General features: G+C 32.7%; 1 protein-coding gene, 2 non-coding genes and 1 pseudogene across 6 annotated transcripts; all 4 read left to right on the top strand.

Annotated features, from left to right (window-relative positions):
- The first annotated feature begins 12,338 nt into the window (after positions 1-12,338).
- TRNAE-UUC (transfer RNA glutamic acid (anticodon UUC)) lies at positions 12,339-12,410 on the top strand. The gene has a single exon. It is a non-coding gene; the product is annotated as a tRNA-Glu (tRNA).
- Positions 12,411-15,089: 2,679 nt separating this feature from the next.
- On the top strand, positions 15,090-15,161 carry TRNAE-UUC (transfer RNA glutamic acid (anticodon UUC)). The gene has a single exon. It is a non-coding gene; the product is annotated as a tRNA-Glu (tRNA).
- Positions 15,162-15,207: 46 nt separating this feature from the next.
- LOC145574531 (sugar transporter ERD6-like 5) lies at positions 15,208-22,185 on the top strand. 4 transcript variants are annotated; one of them, XM_081632351.1, is made up of 19 exons: positions 15,208-15,447; positions 15,660-15,722; positions 16,244-16,333; positions 16,427-16,486; positions 16,843-16,908; positions 17,002-17,067; positions 17,134-17,209; positions 17,291-17,355; positions 17,861-17,953; positions 18,045-18,125; positions 18,213-18,297; positions 18,396-18,439; positions 18,519-18,581; positions 18,668-18,727; positions 18,846-18,899; positions 18,997-19,056; positions 19,188-19,302; positions 19,401-19,549; positions 21,842-22,185. In XM_081632351.1, exons 1-18 carry the CDS (start codon positions 15,274-15,276, stop codon positions 19,529-19,531), a joined length of 1,446 nt encoding a protein of 481 aa, XP_081488477.1. In that variant the 5' UTR covers positions 15,208-15,273; the 3' UTR covers positions 19,532-19,549; positions 21,842-22,185. The 4 variants fall into 4 exon arrangements, with proteins under 4 accessions (XP_081488477.1, XP_081488476.1, XP_081488475.1 ...); XM_081632350.1 differs by lacking the exon at positions 21,842-22,185 and adding an exon at positions 20,478-21,154; XM_081632349.1 differs by lacking the exon at positions 21,842-22,185 and adding an exon at positions 20,496-21,154 and having other exon boundaries at positions 15,209-15,447.
- Positions 20,197-20,844, top strand: LOC145575173 (protein DMP10 pseudogene; annotated as a pseudogene).
- Positions 22,186-22,463: the final 278 nt, after the last annotated feature.

The raw sequence follows: 22,463 nt of genomic DNA on the forward strand, positions 1-22,463 counted from the left end.
ATATGCAGTAGCTTATACTTGAATCAATCTTGTAAAATTTCAGCCATGTATCATGCATGTACTAGTTGCAGCTATATATATAAGACTAGCAATGTTGTTGTTGATGTTGTCAAAGCGTGCACAAATTAAATAATAACTTAACTATTAACTAGTTTTGTAAGAGCTGTAAGTCTGAAACTAAGAGTGAGTAGGGTGGTCTCTCTCACTCTCACAAAAGTAATTTCTCCAACTATTGTCACAGTGTGACAGAGGTTATGAATTGAAGAAACCACATAAACTAAGAAGGTAAACATAATGTTACAAGTTTACTAGGACTAACCTCATACTATCTCAGTTACACAATAATTGACTCGGTATTGTTAGATTAAAAAGAGTAAAAACCAAGTTTTTTGGAGATTGATTAGTTTGCTCTACAAGGAGGTTGTGGCCTGCAATGTTTGCCCACAAGTGGGTTGTGGAGTAGACGTTTTATGTCTACTTTATAAGGAAAAATCAGTGTACTCCACAAGTAGGTTGTGACCAACAACGATTGCCCACAAGTGGGTTGTGGAGTAGACTTTTTATGTCTACTTTATAAGGAAAAATCAGTGTACTCCACAAGTAGGTTGTGACCAACAACGATTGCCCACAAGTGGGTTGTGGAGTAGACTTTTCATGTCTACATACATTCAACTTTTGACGTTCTTCCTTCATCTCTTGGATTCTCTTGTAACCCCTCATTGAATTGGATGTTTATTGTGATTTAATCATCCTTTGATATTTAGATTCATCCTCTTGTTCTTCATCTTTCATTATATATTTTCATGATTGAAAATAATAATAAAAAAAACACAATTATCAAACACTTTAAGCTAAACACATTCCTCTTTTTGGACATAAGTTTATATGACTCCAGCCTCTCATCCAAAAATGCCTTTGTATGAGAGTGGTGTGTTAACCTTAGCGAACGTGCCGGCGAATACAATTGAGAACATTGCGCCGGAATTTCGTTTTCAAGTTAGTGATTTGCATCATGACACATTGTATTTGTTCCATTGATTATAAGATCAACTTTTCAATCTTATAGATTATTTCTTCTTGATAGCCTTGAAAATACATCTTATTTTACAACAATTTGAAAACGAAATTATTATTTTTATGGCTACTAATTGGGTATTGATTGGAAGATTAAATGTGCAAAGGAAAAAAAATTTAAAGGAAAATTGTGTTCACGTTTTTTAAGAGTAGTCCCGAGAATGGCCCCCGATGGAAGATCAATTTTTCTCCGTTTGGTCTGAAATTTTGGGAGCTTATTCAGGACATATGAGGCTTTATTTTCAACGGTTGGATCGTTGATATCTGCTTGCATTTGGGAGTTATGGCTTCAAAGTTGAGCTGCATTTTTTGAAGAGGATATTTGGACATAATACGGAGAATGCTCATTTCAACAATTGAATTAATTCAAGGAAGGTCCTTTCTAAACTAATTTTGATTATGCTCAGCATGTGAATTCTAATAATCATCTTGACAAATATATATGAGTTGTGATTTTTGGTATTATAATATTGGATGATTATTTTATCCATAATATATTATTTGTTACATGATTATTAGTTTATAGGCTAAAGTATAATTCTTGTTATATGTGTGATATTACATGGTATGATTATTTCTATTTCTTTGTTCTATACTTGTGGTTTAAACTTAGTACTTAGAAATAAGTTAATTGGTTTTATTTACCGATTTGTTGGTTTTTGAACATATAGATTATTTTGTTCGTTGAGAAAGTATATATTAGGGCTATTATTTTAGATTAATTTTTATTAGCAATTTGGTGATTACCTAATGTTTACATGCCTACGTTGATAGATAATTCATGGTTATTTAAGACTTGATAAATTGTAGGTTTTATAAGTTTTACCATGATTTTTTGTTACAATGAGTGTGATGTGGAGTATGATGCAATGACAAAATCTATTACTTTTGGTACATATGTGTTGATACTCATACATATATTTGTCTTGCCTGTGGAGACTTTGTTCAGGCTCATAATAATGCTTTCTTTGCATACTTCTTTTAAAAAACTTGTGTTAATTCTATCAATTTATTAAGTATGAGAAGTTTTTGAATGAGAATTATGTGATTATTTTGTGAAGAGTCATATGTGTATTTTTCTCCATAGAAGAATATCATTATGATTGTTTTTATTGTGATTCCTAGTTGTATCATAATATATAGTTCTTGTTGGGGAATACATGACTACTTCTATTAATTTTACTCTTGAAATTCTTTTGGTGACTATTTTTGTATTTTAGTGTGTTAACTAAGTTGTGTTAACCTTGTGATGAATTTTTGAAGTATGATAATGATTGAATTATTTTTAATTTAATGGTTAGATTATTTTACTCCTTTATTTGTTTACCTTGAGATAAAATTTTCAAGAGTTATTAATTCTTATTGCATGTTTTGCCTATTTTGTTGGGGACGGAGCAACAGATAAACACAATATCAGAAGAATAATAAAATACGGAACAACAAGAAAACGACACACAAAATTTTACGTGGAAAACCCCTCGATCCTCAACAATAAGGGGAAAAACCACGGTCTGGATCTCCACGGACGAAACAACTTCACTAACAATAATTAAGGGAGTACAATGACCACTACTAGAATTACAACAATATTAGATACAATGTATTTATGATAGGCATGTCGCGTACCTAACAAAAATAACCTAACAAGACCACTACTATGTAGACGGGCAAGTAAGGGTCGGATCCCAAGAGACTATGGTTCAACTAATTAAATAGACTCAAATAAATACTAAGCGAGTAACCAATCAATATCGATAGATCAAAACTAGAACAATATTAACCAATAAGCAATAAATAATAACAATATGAAATTAATCAATAACTAAAAACATTTAAGATTAAGTATCCCCACTAATATGAATCAATGCAATAGAACAATCCCTTTCCCTCAATTAAATCAATAAATATTCCACAGGACAGATGCTCCCTAAAACAATACTAAGAGTTTCTTTCGATCAACTAATAGCTTCCCTAACATGCAATCATACCTATTTTCATGGAATCATACATATTAAAGACATTGAGAACGGCATCCTATAAGTCCTAACAAGAACAATTAGCTATTTTCATGCATAAAAGCTCCAACTTTTAATTAGGGTTCTAATATCAATTAAGAATCAACTTTCGTTGTAAACCTAATCACATTCAATAATACTATTTCTAGTTAATCATTGATAATAAACCCAAGCCTAATAAAGAGGAATTATAAATTAATTAAATTGGGAATTGGGAATTAAATAACACATTAATCCATATTAGGGTTCAACCTAACCCTAGATTATGAAACTACTCACACATTATAATAGAAATAACAAGACAAATAATAAAAGAAAATATAATAACTATAATAATTAAAGAAAACAAGAAAGAGAAATCAATACTTGAATTAAATTGATGAAATCACAATCATGAATGTTGAGAACAATGAAAAACCAAACTCACGTTTAGGAGCAGCCAAAGAGAATGAAAAAAATAATATTTTCTAACCACTTATTAAAGTCTATCCCAAACTATTAATATGCTAGGATTATGATAAGAGTTTGACTAGGATTTAGACTCCTAAATCACTAGTAAACGTACAAATTCGCTACAGCAAAGATTAGGCCACAATCACGTTGCGTCATGCGATAATATGCCACACCTTGGTTGCGGACTAATCTGCCATATACCATTAAATAGCTTGCAAATCAAGTGCCCACAACCTAGTTGCGGTATATTTAGTGATCTCCACTAGCAGGTTGTGTAGGTCTTCATAGTCAACGTTTGGTGAAGCTTTTCTCCCATGTAGACACTTGTAGATTACCCAACTTGATCAACATCCAATCAACTCTAATTGCATCTTCAATAATCCTAGAATCGTGCACTAAATCCTACAAAAACAAAGTAAAACACACCCGGGAAAAGCAACAATGGAATATAAAGGATAAAAGCTCTAAAAGATTAAATACATAGAGAAAATATGATGAAAACACATGAATATAACACAAAAAAAAATGAGTACATAAACGTGTTATCAATTTATAGGATAGTTTATACTAAGTACCCTTAACATTGGTACTTATACTAATCTTAAAATACCCCTCACACTAATATTGTGTTTGCCTCTCGTTTGTCCTCCCTCACTTCTGCGCTCACTTGCTAGCTACATCTTGCTAGCCTCCTCTTTGGTGGTGTATCTTCCCACACACACACCCACATCTTACTTGTTTAGGACACTTCTATTTATAATATTCATTCTCCTTGGCTTCTTCAACACAACTTACCAAACTTCTCACGTACAGAAGCAAGCTTCCTCTTCAAGACTTAAGCTTCTACCTGCTTGTCAAATAAATGCAAGTACACAAAGTCAAGGTTTCTTAAAAAACCTTCTGCCACAACCAACAATTGGACTTCAAGTCCAAACCGTCAAATGCATTTGCATTCACTCCTTTTATTTTCATTTTCTTTTCTTTCTTACAACTACAAATATTACTAACAACATTAGTAATAATATTACTTAACTAACTAATTGTGATTTGGGGAGAACAACCCAACACATTTTTATTCTTACTTGGTTCGATTTGGTTTATTATTGGCATTTGTTTAAAGTATCAATATCGATTTCCTTATGTGTGGAAAGTAATTCTTAAGAATTTTATTTCTTTTAATGCCATGTCTAAGCTAGTAAATCTCCACATGATGTCAATATGATTCAAGTAAAAAACATACATGGATCTAAGTGTGCTTTTAAGAGCTCAAAATACTTAGTGGATTCACAATCACTACAAGTAGTGGTCATTCGGTTGTTCATTATTGATCACTAAGGTAAATTATTAGAAGCACCATGGAGATATGTCCACATATTCTTTTCTCCATAATCAACAATGTTTTGTTTTTAGACTTAACTTTGGCATGTGGGGGTTATGATTCTATGAGTGTATAGAATTTTGTAGTCGGAATTTAGTTCTTATATACCCCATGTGAAAGGAGTATAATTTACCATGTCTAATTTCAATACTTAGGCCCCATTCTTTAGAGCTGCTCTGCTCTGCTCTACTTTGCTGAAATCTGCTATGCTCTGCTCTGTCCTGCACTGCTCTGCTCTGCTTAACAATAATACTTAATATTGAATTATTATAATAATAATTAAAATTTAATAATAATAATAATAATAAATAATATTTAATAATAATAATAATTAATATTGAATTATTATTATTATTATAATAATAATAATAAATAATTAATATTTAATAATAATAATAATATTAAAAATTAATATTTAATAACAACAATAATAAATAATTAATATTTAATAATAATAATAATATAAATAATTAATATTTAATAATAAAAATAATAAATAATTAATATTTAATAATAATAATTAATAAATAAATAATATTTAATAATAATAATATTTATAAAAAATTAATATTTAATAATAAATAATAAATAATAAATATTTAATAATTAAAATAATAATTAATATTGAATAATAATAATAATAATAATAATTAATAATTAATAATTATAATAATAATTAATATTTATTATTAATAATAATAATAATGATAGTAATATTTTCTCAAAAAAAATGACAATAATAGTAATAATAATACTTATTATTAATAATATTATTAATAATATTATTAATAATAATAATTGATTTTTTATAATATAAATTAATATTTAAAGATAATAACTAATATTTAAATATAATACCAATTATTAATTTTTAATAAAAATAATAATTAAATAATATTTAATAATTATTATAATAATAATTTATATTTAATAATTAAATAATAATGCGATAATATTAATAATAGTTAAATTGTAGTAGTAGTAGTAGTAGTAGTAGTAGTAGTAGTAATAATAATAATAGTAATAATAATAATAATATAAGGAAATCTGCTCTGCTCTGCTCTGTTCGGCTCTGCTCTGCTTCAATCTGCTCTGCCCAGAAGCTCAAAAGAATAGGGCCTTAATTGAAGATTTTTATCGTCCAATGTGGGAGAAAAGTGTAATATGAGAATTAGTGTTGGACTCAAAGTCTTGGTTTGTTGATGTCTTGTTTTACTTTTTAAGAAATTAATTGTATGCTCCATGACTTTGTATGTAAATGTTGAATTATCTCCATGCGTCACAATATTGGATTATTGTATGTGATTATTGGATTACCTCCATGTACCACAATATTTGATCTCCTTTCCTATAATAATTTGTTTTTAGCAACTTTATACATTATGTCATGTCTAAGTGACAAGTGATTGACTACGCATATTGGAATTCTCATTGCTATATTCCCATCTATATATTTATTTTGGATGTCTCACTTAGATGACTTAATTATTTTGGATCTTGATCCTTGATGATAAGTTTTCCTCTAGTGGTTGAAGTATATATGTTAAGCCTTTTAAGTGGTGAATAAAGTGAGTAGATTTAAGAGTTCCATGTTAAAGATAAGAAATGTGAGTTGAAAGTTCAAGTGTAAGTTGACTTGAGATTATTACCTAAGAAGTGGTACAAGAGTTTGGTTAGTACCTTATGAGAGTCTAATACTTGTGATTAAGTTTGCTTCTTACTCCTTGCTTCAAGGTAATATATTTTTGTGTTATTTCTACAATGTGAGTGTGGTGATGTTGAGAATCACATATGTAATTGTAATTAATATTTTTCTTGAACTTCTTATCTTTCCAATTTGTTTTTCACAATATTGGATATGACATATGTTGTAAGAATAATGATAATTATTATGAGTTTTTGGTTTTTTCCAAAGTGTCATACATGTTTCGTGATTGAAAAGATTTTTGCGATGATATGATATTTGTTGTTCATGTCATCATTTGAGTGGAATATATTTTATCATAAATTATGTGTACTTTAAGAAGGTCTTAAAGTATGTCTTGAGTGGAGTATGCTAATACTTTTAGCAATGTGATAGTGACATGCATTACATTTTATCTTAATATAGCATATATTTGTGAAATAGTTGAAGTGTAATATTTTACAAATTTAATAGTGAATGATTAACGTTATTTAAACTTGTTTCATCTTTTACTAAGTATCTTTTTAGGTACGAAGGTTGTGAAATAATACAGTAGCTTTCAAGAAAAGTTGTTCAAAAATTTCCAGAAGGCAAGTGTTGGTGATTGATGGTTGATGAAGAAAGTTCACTAATGCGGCTATGTTATTTTCAAGGATTGGACTGGATTAAGTTTTAAAATTTCAAGTTTTGGGTTGTCTTATTACTTTATTTATCTAATGGTGAATATGACAGGTTTTCTAACCATTTATGCAAATTAAGTTGATGTTGGTAACATGCTAGTTTTCCTTATTGGAAAAGTATTCTAGCAAAAATAATTTAGCACTATGGTAAGGAAATTTTGAACATGTACTGTAACAATCCTTGTTAACTTGTGGAAATGTTGAGGGGGATAGGCCTTAAGCCCATGTAAAAAAATTAAAAGCATTACTTTCCTATCCCTATGACATGTGTTGTAATGCTTGATTGAGGTTGAACTCTTAATGGATTAACAAACCATTTAGATTGGTGCTATTTGAGACGCACTTGATTGATCCACCGTTTGAGGTTGAGTCCTTAGACTCTTAATGATTCCAAATTTTTGAGTGGACGCACTAAAACTTTGAAATCACCGTTGTTTATGATTGTTGTGGGGTTGAGCATTAAGCTCTTAATGAATCCATGGTCTTGTGGGGGTTAATGGCTACAATGTAGCATTTGTTGAGTTCTTATGAACACCTTAACCCCGTTGACTAAGTATTATTGAGAAGTGCTTGTGATTCATGTATGTGGTTGTAAAGACTAGCCATCTTCTATGTAAAACTTGGGCGGATTTCGTAAAGCTGTCACTAGAACTAAGGTGAATGTGCTTGGCTATAAGATAAGTGCATCTTTTAGCGGAGTTCATATAAAATTTTGGAGTGATGTATGTGTTGTGGGGTATTGTGCTAAATCTTGGAGTTTCAAAGTTAGTCCACTCTTTGATCAAGGGTGTAAGGGTTTCAAGGTTTATCCACCCTTATGCTTGTAGCTCATTGCCTCATTTCACTAAGCAAGATTTCAAGTTACTAATGTAATACCTAAGTGTTATGTACTACATCTCCTCTTATGCCCATTTGTTGCTTCTTATTCTTTTGGCTTTGTTTTTCCTTCCTTTAGTGCGGGGTTGTTGGATTAAAGAGAGTAAAAACCATGTTTTTTGGAGGTTGATTAGTTGACTCCACAAGAAGGTTGTAGCCTATAATGTTTGCCCACAAGCGGGTTATGAAGTAGATTTTTTATGTCTACTTTATAAGGAAAATCAGCCTACTCCACAAGTAGGTACGATTGGCCACAAGTGGGTCATGGAGTAGACTTTTCATGTCTACATACATTTAACTTTTGGCATTTTTCCTTCATCTCTTGGATTCTCTTGTAACCCCTCATTGAATTGGATGTTTATTGTGATTTAATCATCCTTTGATGTCTAGATTAATCCTCTTGTTCTTCATCTTTCATTATATATTTTCATGATTGAAAATAATAATAATAATAATAAAATAAAAAATAAATAAAAAAACACACACACACAATTATCAAACACTTAAAGCTAAACACATTCCTCTATTTGGGCATAAGTTTATATGACTCCAGCCTCTCATCCAAAAATGTCTTTGTATGAAAGTGGTGTGTTAACCTTAGGGAACGTGCCGGCGAATACAATTGAGCACCACGATTGCGCCGGAATTTCATTTTCAAGTCAGTGATTTGTATCATGACACACCGTATTTGTTCCATTGATTATAAGATCAACTTTTCGATCTTATTGATTATTTCTTCTCGATAGCCTTAAAAATACATCTTATTTTACAACAGGTATAACTTGTTTGCATTAACAAGTGTGTCAAGTTAAATTGTATCAATTATTCTGAAACAAATGGTATAAATCGATGACTACTAGAATTGTCTGCTACAATGGACGCGCCTTAGCTAGAATTACAACTCAATGGGATTTATGATCAAAGAATAGAAACTAAGTTTATGAGCAAGTGAGCATGCAAAAACAGATTTAATTTTGTCCAGACACTTTACCCTCCTTGGTTGCGAACCAATTAACATCCTTTATCTTTTTACCCATTTGAGAATAATTGACACACTATTATAAATGATAAAGGATCACCATGATTAAATTATATGTCTACATAAGTCACCATAGAATTTATAATCTTTCGTTTTGTTCTTATATCACAAATTTAGTTGTTAGTGAAATATATTTAGTAGTATAAATGTTGTACACTATAAATTTTTTTTTTTTTTTTTGACGGGTAGTAAATAAATATTTTAAGTGTATAATTATTCAAACACTATTTATAAAAATTATCTCAAACAATATTTATAATTTTCAACACCTCAACTATTATTTTCGAGTGACCATATGATAAACATATTTTTTTTAATTAACTGGCAGATAAACGAGCCTTTTCCCTAAATAATGTTGCCAAAAGCCTCAATTCCCAAATTACAACCATTTTTTCATAAATGCTCTATATACTGTCCACGTAAGCAAATGGAAAAAAAAATTGATTTTTTTTTATTGGTTCAGTGAGAAACCGTTACTTGAAGTAGCGGTCTCTGCTGTAGCTTAAAAAAAAAAAAAAAATAGAGCTAGCAATATGATTCTTTCAGAGTTTCAGCAAACAAATAATCAAAAATACAAAAACAAATTTCACATAACTATACTACTTCAATATTGATACTCGTAATACTCACAGAGTAGAAGGAAACAAAGGGCCATTTAAGATTGATAATACTCCAATCAAACCAAACAAAACAAACAAAAAAAAAAAAAAAAAAAAAAAAAAAAAAAAAAAAAAACTTAATTTGTTAGATCTAGATTACATAATTACAGAAGTTGATAATTAACAAGTGAATTGAAAAAATAATAATGAAATTAGGGCTTAAATTAACAATTCAATTGAATTGAAATTAGGTACAAAATAGTAACCCTCCATCACTAATTAACTACATAAACAGTGAAGTATTGATGACGTTGGCGACGGTAGCAGCTCTCTGGCGTCAAGCGTGGCTCCGAGCGGCGGCGGAATCAGATGGGTGGGGGACTAGAACGTTTCTTCTTCATGTGTGTTTGAGCAATATGAGAATTGAGAACAAGAAGATTTTTTTTTTTTTGGGGGGGGGGGGGGGTTTCTGGAAGTTCAGTGAGGTGAGAGAATAAAAGAGTATGAAAGTTTTTTTTTTAATATTTTGTAAATACCTAAAACCGCCACTTTAAGTAGCGGTTGACTGAGACAAAGCCGCTACTTCAAGTAGCAGTTATCTTAGTAAACCGCCATTTCAAATAGAGGTTTTTATAAAAATCGTAAAAAAAATAAAAAATAGGTTGAACCAGTAACGTGAACGGTAAAGTGGGAATTTATAAAAAAAAAGTGACAGTATTTGTGGAATTAGATCTTTTGGTAGCATTAATTAGGGAAAGGGCTCCAGATAAACTTGAATTTTCCCAAGCTACTAAAAATCTAAAATACAGCTATGCGCAAATCGTGGCAACATTATTTTCATCGAGTCACCCAAGTTCGATTCCCGTCTTCAACTCACCACTTTTACGGTTTTACCTAATTCCAATCTTTCTCTTCCCTTTGTAGTTTGTATCCCGAATCTCCCACAAAAAATTTCCAATGTCTACCGCAAGAACCCCGCAACATCTCCTCCGATTACTCGTGAGTTGCCGGAAAATCTCAGCTCAGGTGACTAATCCGGCGACGGATTCCATCATTGCCATGGCTTCTTCCTCCGAGCAAGAATTCGTCTCCCATTATCGCACCAATCTCAATCGATTTCCTCGATCGCAGAATTACTGGGACGCTCGAATCGCATCTCGTGTTGGTGAGAAATTAGGGTTTCGATTGAAGGAAATTGGGGTTTCTTTTGTTGAAATTGATATTCATGAAGAGCTTTCTCGTCCTCATCATCATCGCAAGCTTGTTATTCCTCTTTTTGATTCTGTTAAAAAGACTGGTGTTTCTGTTTCCGGCACCGATAAATTGCAGTTCTAGGGTTTTTTTTTGGGAATTTTTTGGTAGGAAGAAGATTTGTACTTCTGGAGATTTTTTTTGTTTATTAATGCAACAATTTTGAACATGTTTATATATAAATTGATATATATGATCAGGTTTATTTACTTCCTCGCCGGAATTGTTCTTGTTGTCCTTGTTTTGATTGATGTGTTTTGTTTACGAGTTATTAGATTGGTAATGATGTGCATCGTGCTCTTGAGTGTATAATGGACGAGTAATTAATTTTACGGGGTGGTGGGGTTGTAAGAGGAAGTAAACGTGATGGCTATGCCACACCGTTTCGGCACTGATCTTATATAAAACAGAATGCAGTGGTGCAAAATATGGGAAAAAAAAAAATAAAGGAAACCTATGATGATACGTTTTTCTGAATCCGGTGACTATTATACTTGTGTGCTTGAATAATTAATTGTCAAAACATGGTAATTAAGGAGATAGAATAAGAAATTTTGAGAGTTAATGTACTATGACTAAATTTAAAGGCTCCAAATTCATCTGCACTAATATCTTTAAATCTGCTGGTAAGTTGATTACTCAGAATCTTGCAGTCAGTCACGATTGATACAGGATTTTTGGGTAGCATAGGGATTATATCTATGGCTCTTATGCAGGTTCTATGCCAAAACTCTTTTATACATCCTACATGTACATGCTATTTGTATTCTATTGATGGATAAATTTCGAAGACTGTCACTTTTGATGGTTAACATGCCATTATTTGGCTTAGTAGCACTCTGCAAGTGGTGTCTACTGCAGCTTGAATTTCATAATTCATCTGCAATATCAATCCTCTATGCTGTATGTTGATATTGATGTATACAAAGCGAACTTTCTTCATTCCATTCAAATGTAGATCTCAAGAATTTGTCTGTCATTCCTTAAACAGCATAATATCTGTTGAGCAGGAACACGAAACAGTCCCTATTTGGCCTTCATCACCATATTAGCTGTCATAGTTGGGCTAATTGAGTTTACACGAATGCACGATGGCTGAATGACACATCTTTCATGCTTATGAGCATTAACGTTTTCTCTGTGATGTTACTTTAAAACTGGTGCTGGACTACAATTATTATACCCTCATCTTGCATCAACAATTCAACATCACTACATCAGCTCTTATGCTAGAGATAATCAGAAGTGTATACATTATATAATAAGTGGTATTCTTAGTGTTTAACAATTCCGATGTCGTCCAGCGGTTAGGATATCTGGCTTTCACCCAGGAGACCCAGGTTCGATTCCCGGCATCGGAAATTTTTTAATTGCAAGTACGGAGTAATTTATGAGACAATTCATCTTCTTTTCAATCGTGGATCGAATGTTGCATAATCACCCCCTTTTTATTTTAATTCTTTTTTTTCCTGAATCTCGGTGTAGAGATAGTAGCAAGAGGAATAATTAAGATGGTTAAAATCCACACTCTTTTAATCTTTTATGTAACTACGCTCGTACCATAATTAGCCACATTTTGAGAGCTTTTTCTTTTGTTTTTTATATTAACGAGGGAAATATGTAAACAAATATTTTATAGGTATAAATATCCAAACAATATTCTAAATAGTTTTAATTATAATAAAATGAAAATAAAAAGAAGAAGATAAGAATGGAAAAAAAAACAATAAATAAACATTTATTACACCGATTTAAGCATTACCCAAATAGAAATTATAGTAACATTTACGAAGAAAAAAAAAAGGCAATCATCATTAATGAAGGCAAAATAAAATCTTAACGACTAATGAAGACACCTTTCTATGATCATGTTTGTCAATGCACTATTTTAACGATTAATATCTCTAATTCTTAACATTGAAAAATTATAAAAAGTGGATATCAATAAAATATATATTATTGAGACAATTCAATCAATATCCCACTTGACTATATTTTATTGTAGCTATAAACCACAAAAACTAGTCAAAGTGTAGTTTGTGAATAATGTAAAAGGCAAACGGTGTCAACTAAAAAAACGGAGGAAGTACATATTAATAACGAAAAATCAATTTTTTAAAGGATATAATTGATAGCACACTATATATAATAAGAGTAATCTTGTACTTTTTACGCTATAAGACTTTTTTTATTTTTTTATTTTTTGTTGGTGAAAATATACTGTAAGTCATAAGATAATTTGAGTGGGTGTAAATAAGTAAAAAAGGTTTTTAATTGTGGATGAGCGGAAAAAAAAAAGGTAAATTGAGCAAGAGAGAGTGTTGATAAATGTTGTGATTAAGAGATAAGTGGGGAGGATAGTAAGATAAAAATGAGATACAAATGTTGATAAATGTTGTGATTTTTATTTTATTTTATTTTATTTTATTTTATTTTTTATTTATTTATTTATTTTCTGTGTGTGGCAACAAGGGACAAGCCCCAAAACAAAGAGAAAGCTAGATAAATTACAAAGTGAAAAAAAAAAAAAAGAATAAAAAGCAACAACTACAACTACTCAATCCTAGCCAGCCTCCTCGGACTCGCCCTGCCTCTTAGATCCTCCAATAAAAATGGACATTTTGAAAATCCTCCGAGACCGCTTCAAAGATGATCAATAATTGCTCTATGATAACCCCGTAGTTTGCCAATCAGTCGACGACCCTGTTGGATTCCCTATAACAGTGTTCGATTGTGACTTCCCATTCTTGTCTAGCAATTAAAGCCTTGCACTTTCGGATAATGTTGAAGAACATAAATGTTGTGATTGTGTGATAAGTGGGGAGAATCTAGATAATAAATGAGATATACCCAAAATTTAATAAAAGAAAGTTAGTAGAGCCAAAAAGAATGGAGTACATATAATTATATAAACTACAAGATTTGCGAAGTGCAATAATAATGGTATAGCAAATACTCCATGTATTCATTTAAAATGCATCAATTTAATTGATATGCTTGTCAATATGTCATTTCATAATATTGATTGTTGATATATTTAATCGTTATTATTTAAAAATAATATAAAGTTAATCTTGCTATCAAATCACATTAAGATTAGTCCAACTACAATTTAAACATATATATGTAAACAGCAAAAAAGTCAAAGTAGTAGATTTATATATTAAGAACTGGTGTAGTAATACGTCTATTCTCAAAAGTTAAACTCACTTATCAGTATAAGTAATTTCTTGTATCATGTATTGAATGAAAAAAGTGGATGGGCAGAAGAAAAAATGAATAAAATAAGAAAGATAGGTAATAAGGTACTCCTTAAGTGGATATAAACAATAGTATGGGATGTGACTGTATGAGGGTAAGATAACAAAAGAAATTCTAGACAAAGAATTGAGTATTAGTTAGTTTAACAATTTGAAATGACTCAAATTACAAAGTAAGTTGAACTTTTGACAATAAAGGTCGCAAGTTCAATCCTCACCAACTCCATTTGCTTGAATATAGGGAGAATTTCTTACCTCCCGTTTACTCTCAAGCGTTAACTTGCGAAGTTAGGCTGGCTTAACATGTGATAAGTGCTAGTTCATCAAGGTCCTTTTTCACTCGTTCTTGTAGCTCTCTAAACACACACACACACACACACAAAAAAAAAAAAAACAAAAAAAAAAAAAAAAAAAAACATTTAAGTATAAAATTACCCATTAAACCCGTTGATTATTCCACATAACTAAGCGAATGTAAGATGTTTTCTTCACAAAACCAACCCCACCATCATCCTAGCTACAAAACAAAAGAAAATCAGTTCTAATTTAGTACGGAGTATTAGGGTCTGTTTTGTTCACTTTATTTTCACTTATTTCAGGTGTAATAAGTTCAGATAAATTCAGTTAAATTCAGATTAGATTTAATAAGTTCTAATAAGAGTTAATCCTAGTACAAATTATAACTAAAATAAGTTTTAACAAGATCTAATAAGATGAGATTAGTTTAGCTTATTTTCTTATGATTACGATAAGATTACTGTTGGCCCAATTATTAACAAATCCGATGTCGTCCAGCGGTTAGGATATCTGGCTTTCACCCAGGAGACCCGGGTTCGATTCCCGGCATCGGAATTTTTTTTGTATTACAATCTATTAATTTGATTCACAATTCACAAATAAATGTGCTCTGATTGGTAGTAGATTAACTTTGTCATCTCCCAGGGGGGAAAAAAAAAAAAGAGCAATGGAGAGTCAAACTATGGAAAATCAACAGCAAACATCAATGTTATCCTCTCCTTTGCTGGCCAGTAACAGAGAAAACAGCCCGCCGCAGCCGACAGCAGCAGCAGAAGCAACTGCAGTTGTAATAGTCAGTACTTTGGTTGCTATTTCTGGTTCCTTTGTCTTTGGTGCTTCTGTAAGTAGATACTTGTATATTGCTTATTATTAAGATGCTTATATTTTGGGTGTTATGATTTGTACAGTTGTACTAGCTTTGGTTTTGCTGTGTGAAGTTGTTTTTTTTATTTTGTATTATTATAGCAAGGAAAATGAGTTGGTTTTGCAATCTTGTGTATTTGAGACAGAATTATTAAACTACTGTATTGAAGGAGAAATGATAAATTGCAGGTGGGATTTTCATCACCTGCTGAATCTGGAATGATCTCTGACCTAGACTTAACTTTGGCACAGGTGTGCATCATCTTTTTATCTGTTTATATACTTACATTTTTTTTTTCCCTATTGTGGCTAAATGTAATTTCCTTAAACTTTCATATATTCTCAAGTACTCATGTCAAATCCTAGCACTCAAACATGACTGTATGGATGAAAACCAAGACTGTATTTTCATAAAATTGCCTATTTTGACACTTCACGATGTTCCAATGTCGAGCAGCAATGCAGAGGAAATACCCGAGTTTAGGTAACAAAGGTCAAAGAAACTAAAAATCTGTATTGGAAAGATAATTTGTATTAATTGCTCAATAGAAATGACCTTCTCATGACTCGAGATTAATTGTTTGCAATAAACAAGGTATGTTTTGGATACATAATGGAGGGAGTCATTCTGCTATACGAATCACTGCAGGATTCGTATAGCAGAATTGGAGCAATGATGGGTGCAGTAGTAAGTGGACAGGAATCGTATACTCAGTGAACTGTTATATTTCCTTTTTCTCTTAATCAACCACTTTTATCACCTGTCAAAACAGTATTCAGTCTTTGGATCAATATTGACAATTGGAGCAATGATGGGTGCAGTAGTAAGTGGACAGATAGCAGATCGTTTTGGGAGACGGGGTGTAAGTTGTTTCACTCTTCCTACCCGATCCTTGGCAAATATTACTGATATATTTATCTTCCTTTATTCTTATTTCAGTAATCTTTTCTTACAGGCTATGGCATTCTCGGAACTTCTTTGCCTTTTAGGAAGCCTTACAATTGTATTTGCTAAGGTTTGGTTTCTTATCTCTTTCAACTGGGAATGTCCAGGTACCCTTATATGTGTCTTAATATTCAGATTCTCATCAATATAAGCAAACATCTGCTGATAGTGATAGAGTGTAAAACATATTCTTGGGCCTCAACCATCAGCTTAAACTTTAGGTTGAGTTGGTCCTCTAACATGGTATCAGAGTCAGGTTTATACTCTATCAGATAGGAGCTGATTATATAATTGCATATGCCAAACGAACCTAGTACATTAACCTTTCTTTTAGAGCAGTTGCATTGTTTTTGTTTTTTTACCTTGGAAAGATGTTCTTCCAATCTTATGTAGTCAGTGATTAATGAATCCCATTTTTTTCTGAAGGTGGCCTGGTTACTTGATGCTGCAAGGCTATTAATTGGTGTTGGAATTGGGATCCTCTCTTATGTAGTAAGTACAAACATCATATACAGCAGATGGCTCAATTTACTTGCATGTGATTGCGAAACATTGTAATTCCTTTCCTAAAATCATATATCACAGGTCCCTGTGTATGTTGCCGAAATAACCCCTAAAAACCTTAGAGGAGGATTTACAGCAGCCCATCAGGTTCTGTCTTGAATCTCTGATCTGGTTAGCTTTTAGCATTTATAACTTACATACTCTCAATTGCAGTTGATGATTTGCTGTGGTGTGTCAACGATGTGGCTTTTTGGAATTATCATTCATTGGCGCATCCTTGCCTTAATTGGTACTCTTTTTCTAAACCTTTGGCTGGAGTAGAAGGTTGTATCAGAACTACAACTTCTTGACTTCTTTTCACTGTTTTCAGGGCTAATTCCAAGTATCCTACAGTTTCTAGGTGTATTCTTTATCCCGGAGTCCCCACGTTGGCTTGTAAGTGAGATACAGTATGTTACAGTAGAGTAGCTTAATTGATTTGTATCGAGCAAGGCTTGGCCTAGTGGTAAGGGTTTAACCTCGTGACTTCAAGTTATGGGATAAAAAAACTACTAGGGTTTGGGGGATCTTTGGGGTTGTGAGATTCCCTTATCCGTTACACCTCACTGGCTTCGCCAATGTGTTTGACCTGCAAAGCTGGACTGAACTAATTTAAGAGTTGTGCCGGTTCAATAGTCTTACATACCTGAATAATATCTTTCCGTGCCACAATCTAAATTTGTAATTAGAGATTAATAATAATTTAGATCACTTATGTGCTGGGATAATTTGATTTACAGCTTGGAGTTTTATGTGTGGACTATGGAGTAGGATTTATGACATTTATCATGAGAATCACTTAATTAAACACCTCTTTGAAATTCTTTTAAAAAAGAAAACTAAAAACTGCAAATAGTCAGCTAGGAAAAATTCACAGGGAGAACCTGGAAATCTTGTACAGGCAAAGAATGCAAGGTGGGAAGAGTGTGAAGATGTTTTGAAGTCCTTAAGAGGACAACACGCGGACACTTCAGCAGAAGCTGCTGAGATTAAGGTGATTTATCCAATTTCTTGATTTTTCTTTTTTTTGTGAGTCCTTAATTTGCATAGCATGGAGAATGAATTAAGCCTCTTACATGTTTCAGGAGTATACAGAAACCCTTCAGCATTTATCTGAAGCAAAATTTCTAGACCTATTCAAAAGAGAATACACGTGCTCACTGATAGTGAGTGTCTCGAATTATGAGCTGCAGCCCCTTTTATGTCTTTCAGCATAACTGGTTTTTTCACAAATTGCTTTAAATCTGATTTAGGTTGGAGTTGGACTGATGGTCTTCCAACAATTTGGAGGTGTTAATGGGGTTGTATTTTATGCAAATTCTATATTCGAATCTGCTGGTATTTAAGTGCTGCTTCTTGGTACTGCTTCTAACAATAGAATGTTTGAGAAACTTTGCAGTTAATCCTTTGTTGTCATTAACTTCATGTTTGCTCAGGTTTCTCAGGAAGAGTAGGGACATTAGCAATGGTTGCAATTCAGGTTCACTACTTTCACCTTATTGTTGTTTCTCAGAAATCTTCTTGTGCTGTCTCTAAGACTGTATAACTGCCGATGACAGATTCCTATGACAGTTGTGGGCACTGTTTTAATGGACAGATCTGGACGACGACCTCTTCTAATGGTGAGTAATTTTAAGGTGAAAGAATTTTTTTGCATGCCCCTGCATTGCTAGTAAATAGAGACCTGAAGATGTTTTTGCGAATTCAGATTTCAGCAGCTGGGACTTGCTTGGGTTGCTTCTTGACAGGATTGTCATTTTTGCTCCAGGTCCTCTTCTCGTTCACCCCAAATTGCCACCCTAACGTCTCCCACTCTTCTTCCATGGGTCTAAAATACCATCTACAACTGTGGAATTACTCATCAAAAGTATGTTCTTCATTTACAGGATCTTCACATGTGGAATACTGAAGCTCCCTTTTTGGCACTTATTGGAGTGTTGGTAAGTTGCATTAGAGTAAACTCAAGCCACCTTATTTTCTTTTCTTTTTGCTTCCCTTCCTTCTGCTTAATTATTTTTCACTTTTGCTTTGATCTAGATGTTCTCTGCATCCTTCTCATTGGGAATGGGTGGTGTACCATGGGTAATAATGTCCGAGGTAGGATCTAAAACTCTATGCATCTTATGCTTCCTTCACAAAATTTTGTATTTCTTCGTGCCTTTGCCAAAAAGTTGTCACAGTAGTAAAGCTTTCATTTTATGTAATGACAGTTGTATATTGTTTCGTAGATTTTTCCAATCAATGTGAAGGGTTTAGCTGGTAGTCTTGTCACAGTAGTAAATTGGCTTGGCTCGTGGATGATTTCATTCACCTTCAACTTCTTGATGAGCTGGAGCTCCCCTGGTAATGAACACAATTCCTTGCTATATACAGAACCTTTTGTTCTCTGACAGTTTCATGGATATTCTGATATTCATATAACTTGGAAATTTTCATGACAGGTACTTTCTTCATATACTGCATCATTTGTGGTGCAACTGTTGTTTTTGTTGCGATGCTTGTACCTGAGACTAAGGAGCGTACATTGGAAGAGATTCAGGCATCCATGAATCCCGCAACATCAAGCAGATAGATATATCCACTGAAACAGGTATATATCATCATCTATTCAATTTATTAACAAAAACTTTAGCCTCATCTGATTTATGTTTACATAGAGTTCACCTTGAATCAATCAATTTAAATTTTTCCTACACCAAACCGTCTATATCTGTTATGTAATTGCTTCATACTGCTATGACAACTTCTTAAGTATAACATTCTAGCTGAACAAACTGAGCATAATATCTGATAAATTCTAAATGGACATTATCGTAATTTTCGTGCAAATACGTAGAGGTAAAGACAAAAGAGGTCATTTTACTGTTAGGTATTTTATCAAAAATGTTACCGTGAACCTGCACTGTTACTTGTGAATATTGCAATCATCTTAAACCATGTACTACAAATCATATGTTGTCATTTTGGTTACACAGTTTGGCATACACATCACAAAGATGCCCAATACGCTATAACTCCTAAAACATCTCACATGATTATTATGTTTTGCTGCCTTTGCATGAAGTTAGTTAGTTACCCATATAAAAAAAGCTAAGGCAAAAACTCCACCAAAATTTGACCTCTCCTTTTCCATCTAACTAACCAAATTATATATAACCACGTTCAGTTCAGTTCCGTTCAGATCAAATCAAATCAAATTAAATCTGATCCCCCAAAGTGATTAATTGATAATTCACCATGGCAAATGCCCCTATCTCACAAAAATCAACAAATAAGCCACCCCTTAATGGACCCTTGCTCGTTACACCCATACCCCGGAGTACAAGCTCGGTCCACAAGACCTTATCTGGTGCTGCAAACCTCGCTAACCTTCTTCCCACAGGCACGGTCCTTGCATTCCAAGCCCTGATATCTCCCTTCTCCCACAATGGCTTATGCCATGCTGTCAACAAATACCTCACCGTATCTTTGATCGCAGTGTTTGCGCTCATTTGCTTCCTGTCCTCTTTCACTGACAGCTTCATTGGCCCTGACAGTAAGGTGTACTATGGAATCGCTACTCGTAAGGGTATCTACATTTTCAATGGGATGAAATGGGAAGATGAAGAGAGGAGAAATGGTAGAGAAGCAAAAGACTTAAGCAAGTACAGGATTAGGTTCATAGACTTTGTTCATGCATTTGTTTCATTGGCTGTTTTCTTGGTGTTTGCCTTCAGTGACTATCATGTGTTGAAGTGTTTTATTTGCAATCCTACTGAAAAATATTGGGTTAATTCATTACTTCAGAATTTACCCCTTGGAATCGGAGCTTTGTCGAGCTTCTTGTTCGTGCTCTTTCCTACTAATCGACGAGGGATTGGATATTCAGACAAGGCTGCTACTTAGCCTAAGCTTATTATTTTCAAATATGTTCCCCTGAATTTCTCTGTAAAATGGTAGGTACAACCATACAAGGCAATCATACATAAGGAATTTTATACAAATGAACTTCAAATGATTTACTTACAACTATTTTTCATTAAGCAGTACGATGTAATCTAATACATACCAACTCTGTAACTCCCTATTTCAAGTTAGTGGTACTAGCAAATGTAGCACTACCAAAACAAAGAGAGACAATTTACTACAAGTGTAAATTTTAGCCTTTTCAACAGGGCTATGAATCTCATCATCATCCTACAAATAATTTGAGATATGTGAGATGGTTGCAAGTGTCTCAAATGTACAATCCAATATGCTGCTCGTTTTGGCTCTCAATAACCATTGTTCGTTACACTTGTATACAAGTTTATTGCATTATTAAATTATGGGATTTTTAATTATATTTTCTCCGTTACATATTAATTGCAACATATCCTTAACACAAACATGTTACAGTACAATAGTTGCATGCTAATATGCTATGGAGTATATATTACATAAATTTTTACGCTTTCAAGTGATGAAAGTTTTCCTCTGCCATCTTACTCCAACCACCACCACCACCGGTTTAACCACCATACAATCACAACCCTGCCTGAACCACACCATAAATTCGGAACACCACCTCACTCTGATCACATATCCTTTACAGTCTAGGGACCGGTACTCTACGAGTTCATTTGAGAGACTTTCCTTTAACCTTAACCTCACTGTAATGGCCACTTCTCCTTACCAATGAAACACAGAGATCGAAAAGGGGTACATACATGTCTAGTTGAAGCACCTAAAAAGTGGCTAAAACAACCGAATAAGATTGGTATATAAGTATATATTGTTAATTCTAGACTCCAGACTCCTAGGATCAAAGCTCAATTTTCAAACAGATAGATAGGATGCTTCTTCTATCTAATCTTGCTGATTATTCACCTCTATCTCCCTCTTTTGCATGATTCCAAAGCAGGAGCTCTGGAGCTGCTGCAATAGCAATCAAGCAAGGGCCTGTTCTTGCCGTTTCGGAATTTTTGATATGAGGGACAGGGATAAGAAGGATAAGCGGGTGTGATAGGATAGAAAATTGGTGAGTGAGATAATGTCCATAACGATGATATAAGTGTTTTAACTTCTTTGATTTGAAGCTAGTTTTAAAGTCGTGCAATTATATTGATTATATATGTAGTATTAGATTTTTTTTTTTTTTTTTTTTTTTGGTGTTTAGAAAGCGTCAGGGATGAAAATCGATCTCGGAATCTCCTGAAATCGGAAGAGATTATAGATTTGTAAACAAATCATCTTTTTTAATTTGAAAACTTTTAAATAATTTACTTACATTCGGGGATCTTTTAAACATTAAAAAGTCATGAAAAAATTACATATAAAAATGCAACTACAAACATAAAAGTGTGCTTCTATAACTAATTGTTGTGATAAACGGGTCTGGGCCACATCTATCACGAGTGTCCACTTTACACGACCAAGGAGATTCCACTTCAAAACCATATGGTAATGAGGATAATAGCCCCTTAGCCTTATAAAGTGGATACGACTTTCTCTTTTCTTCAATGTGGGGTACACATCCCAATACT

The sequence above is a fragment of the Chenopodium album genome, chromosome 13, assembly GCF_948465745.1.
Source record: "Chenopodium album chromosome 13, dcCheAlbu1.1, whole genome shotgun sequence".
Classification (NCBI taxonomy): Eukaryota; Viridiplantae; Streptophyta; class Magnoliopsida; order Caryophyllales; family Amaranthaceae; genus Chenopodium; species Chenopodium album.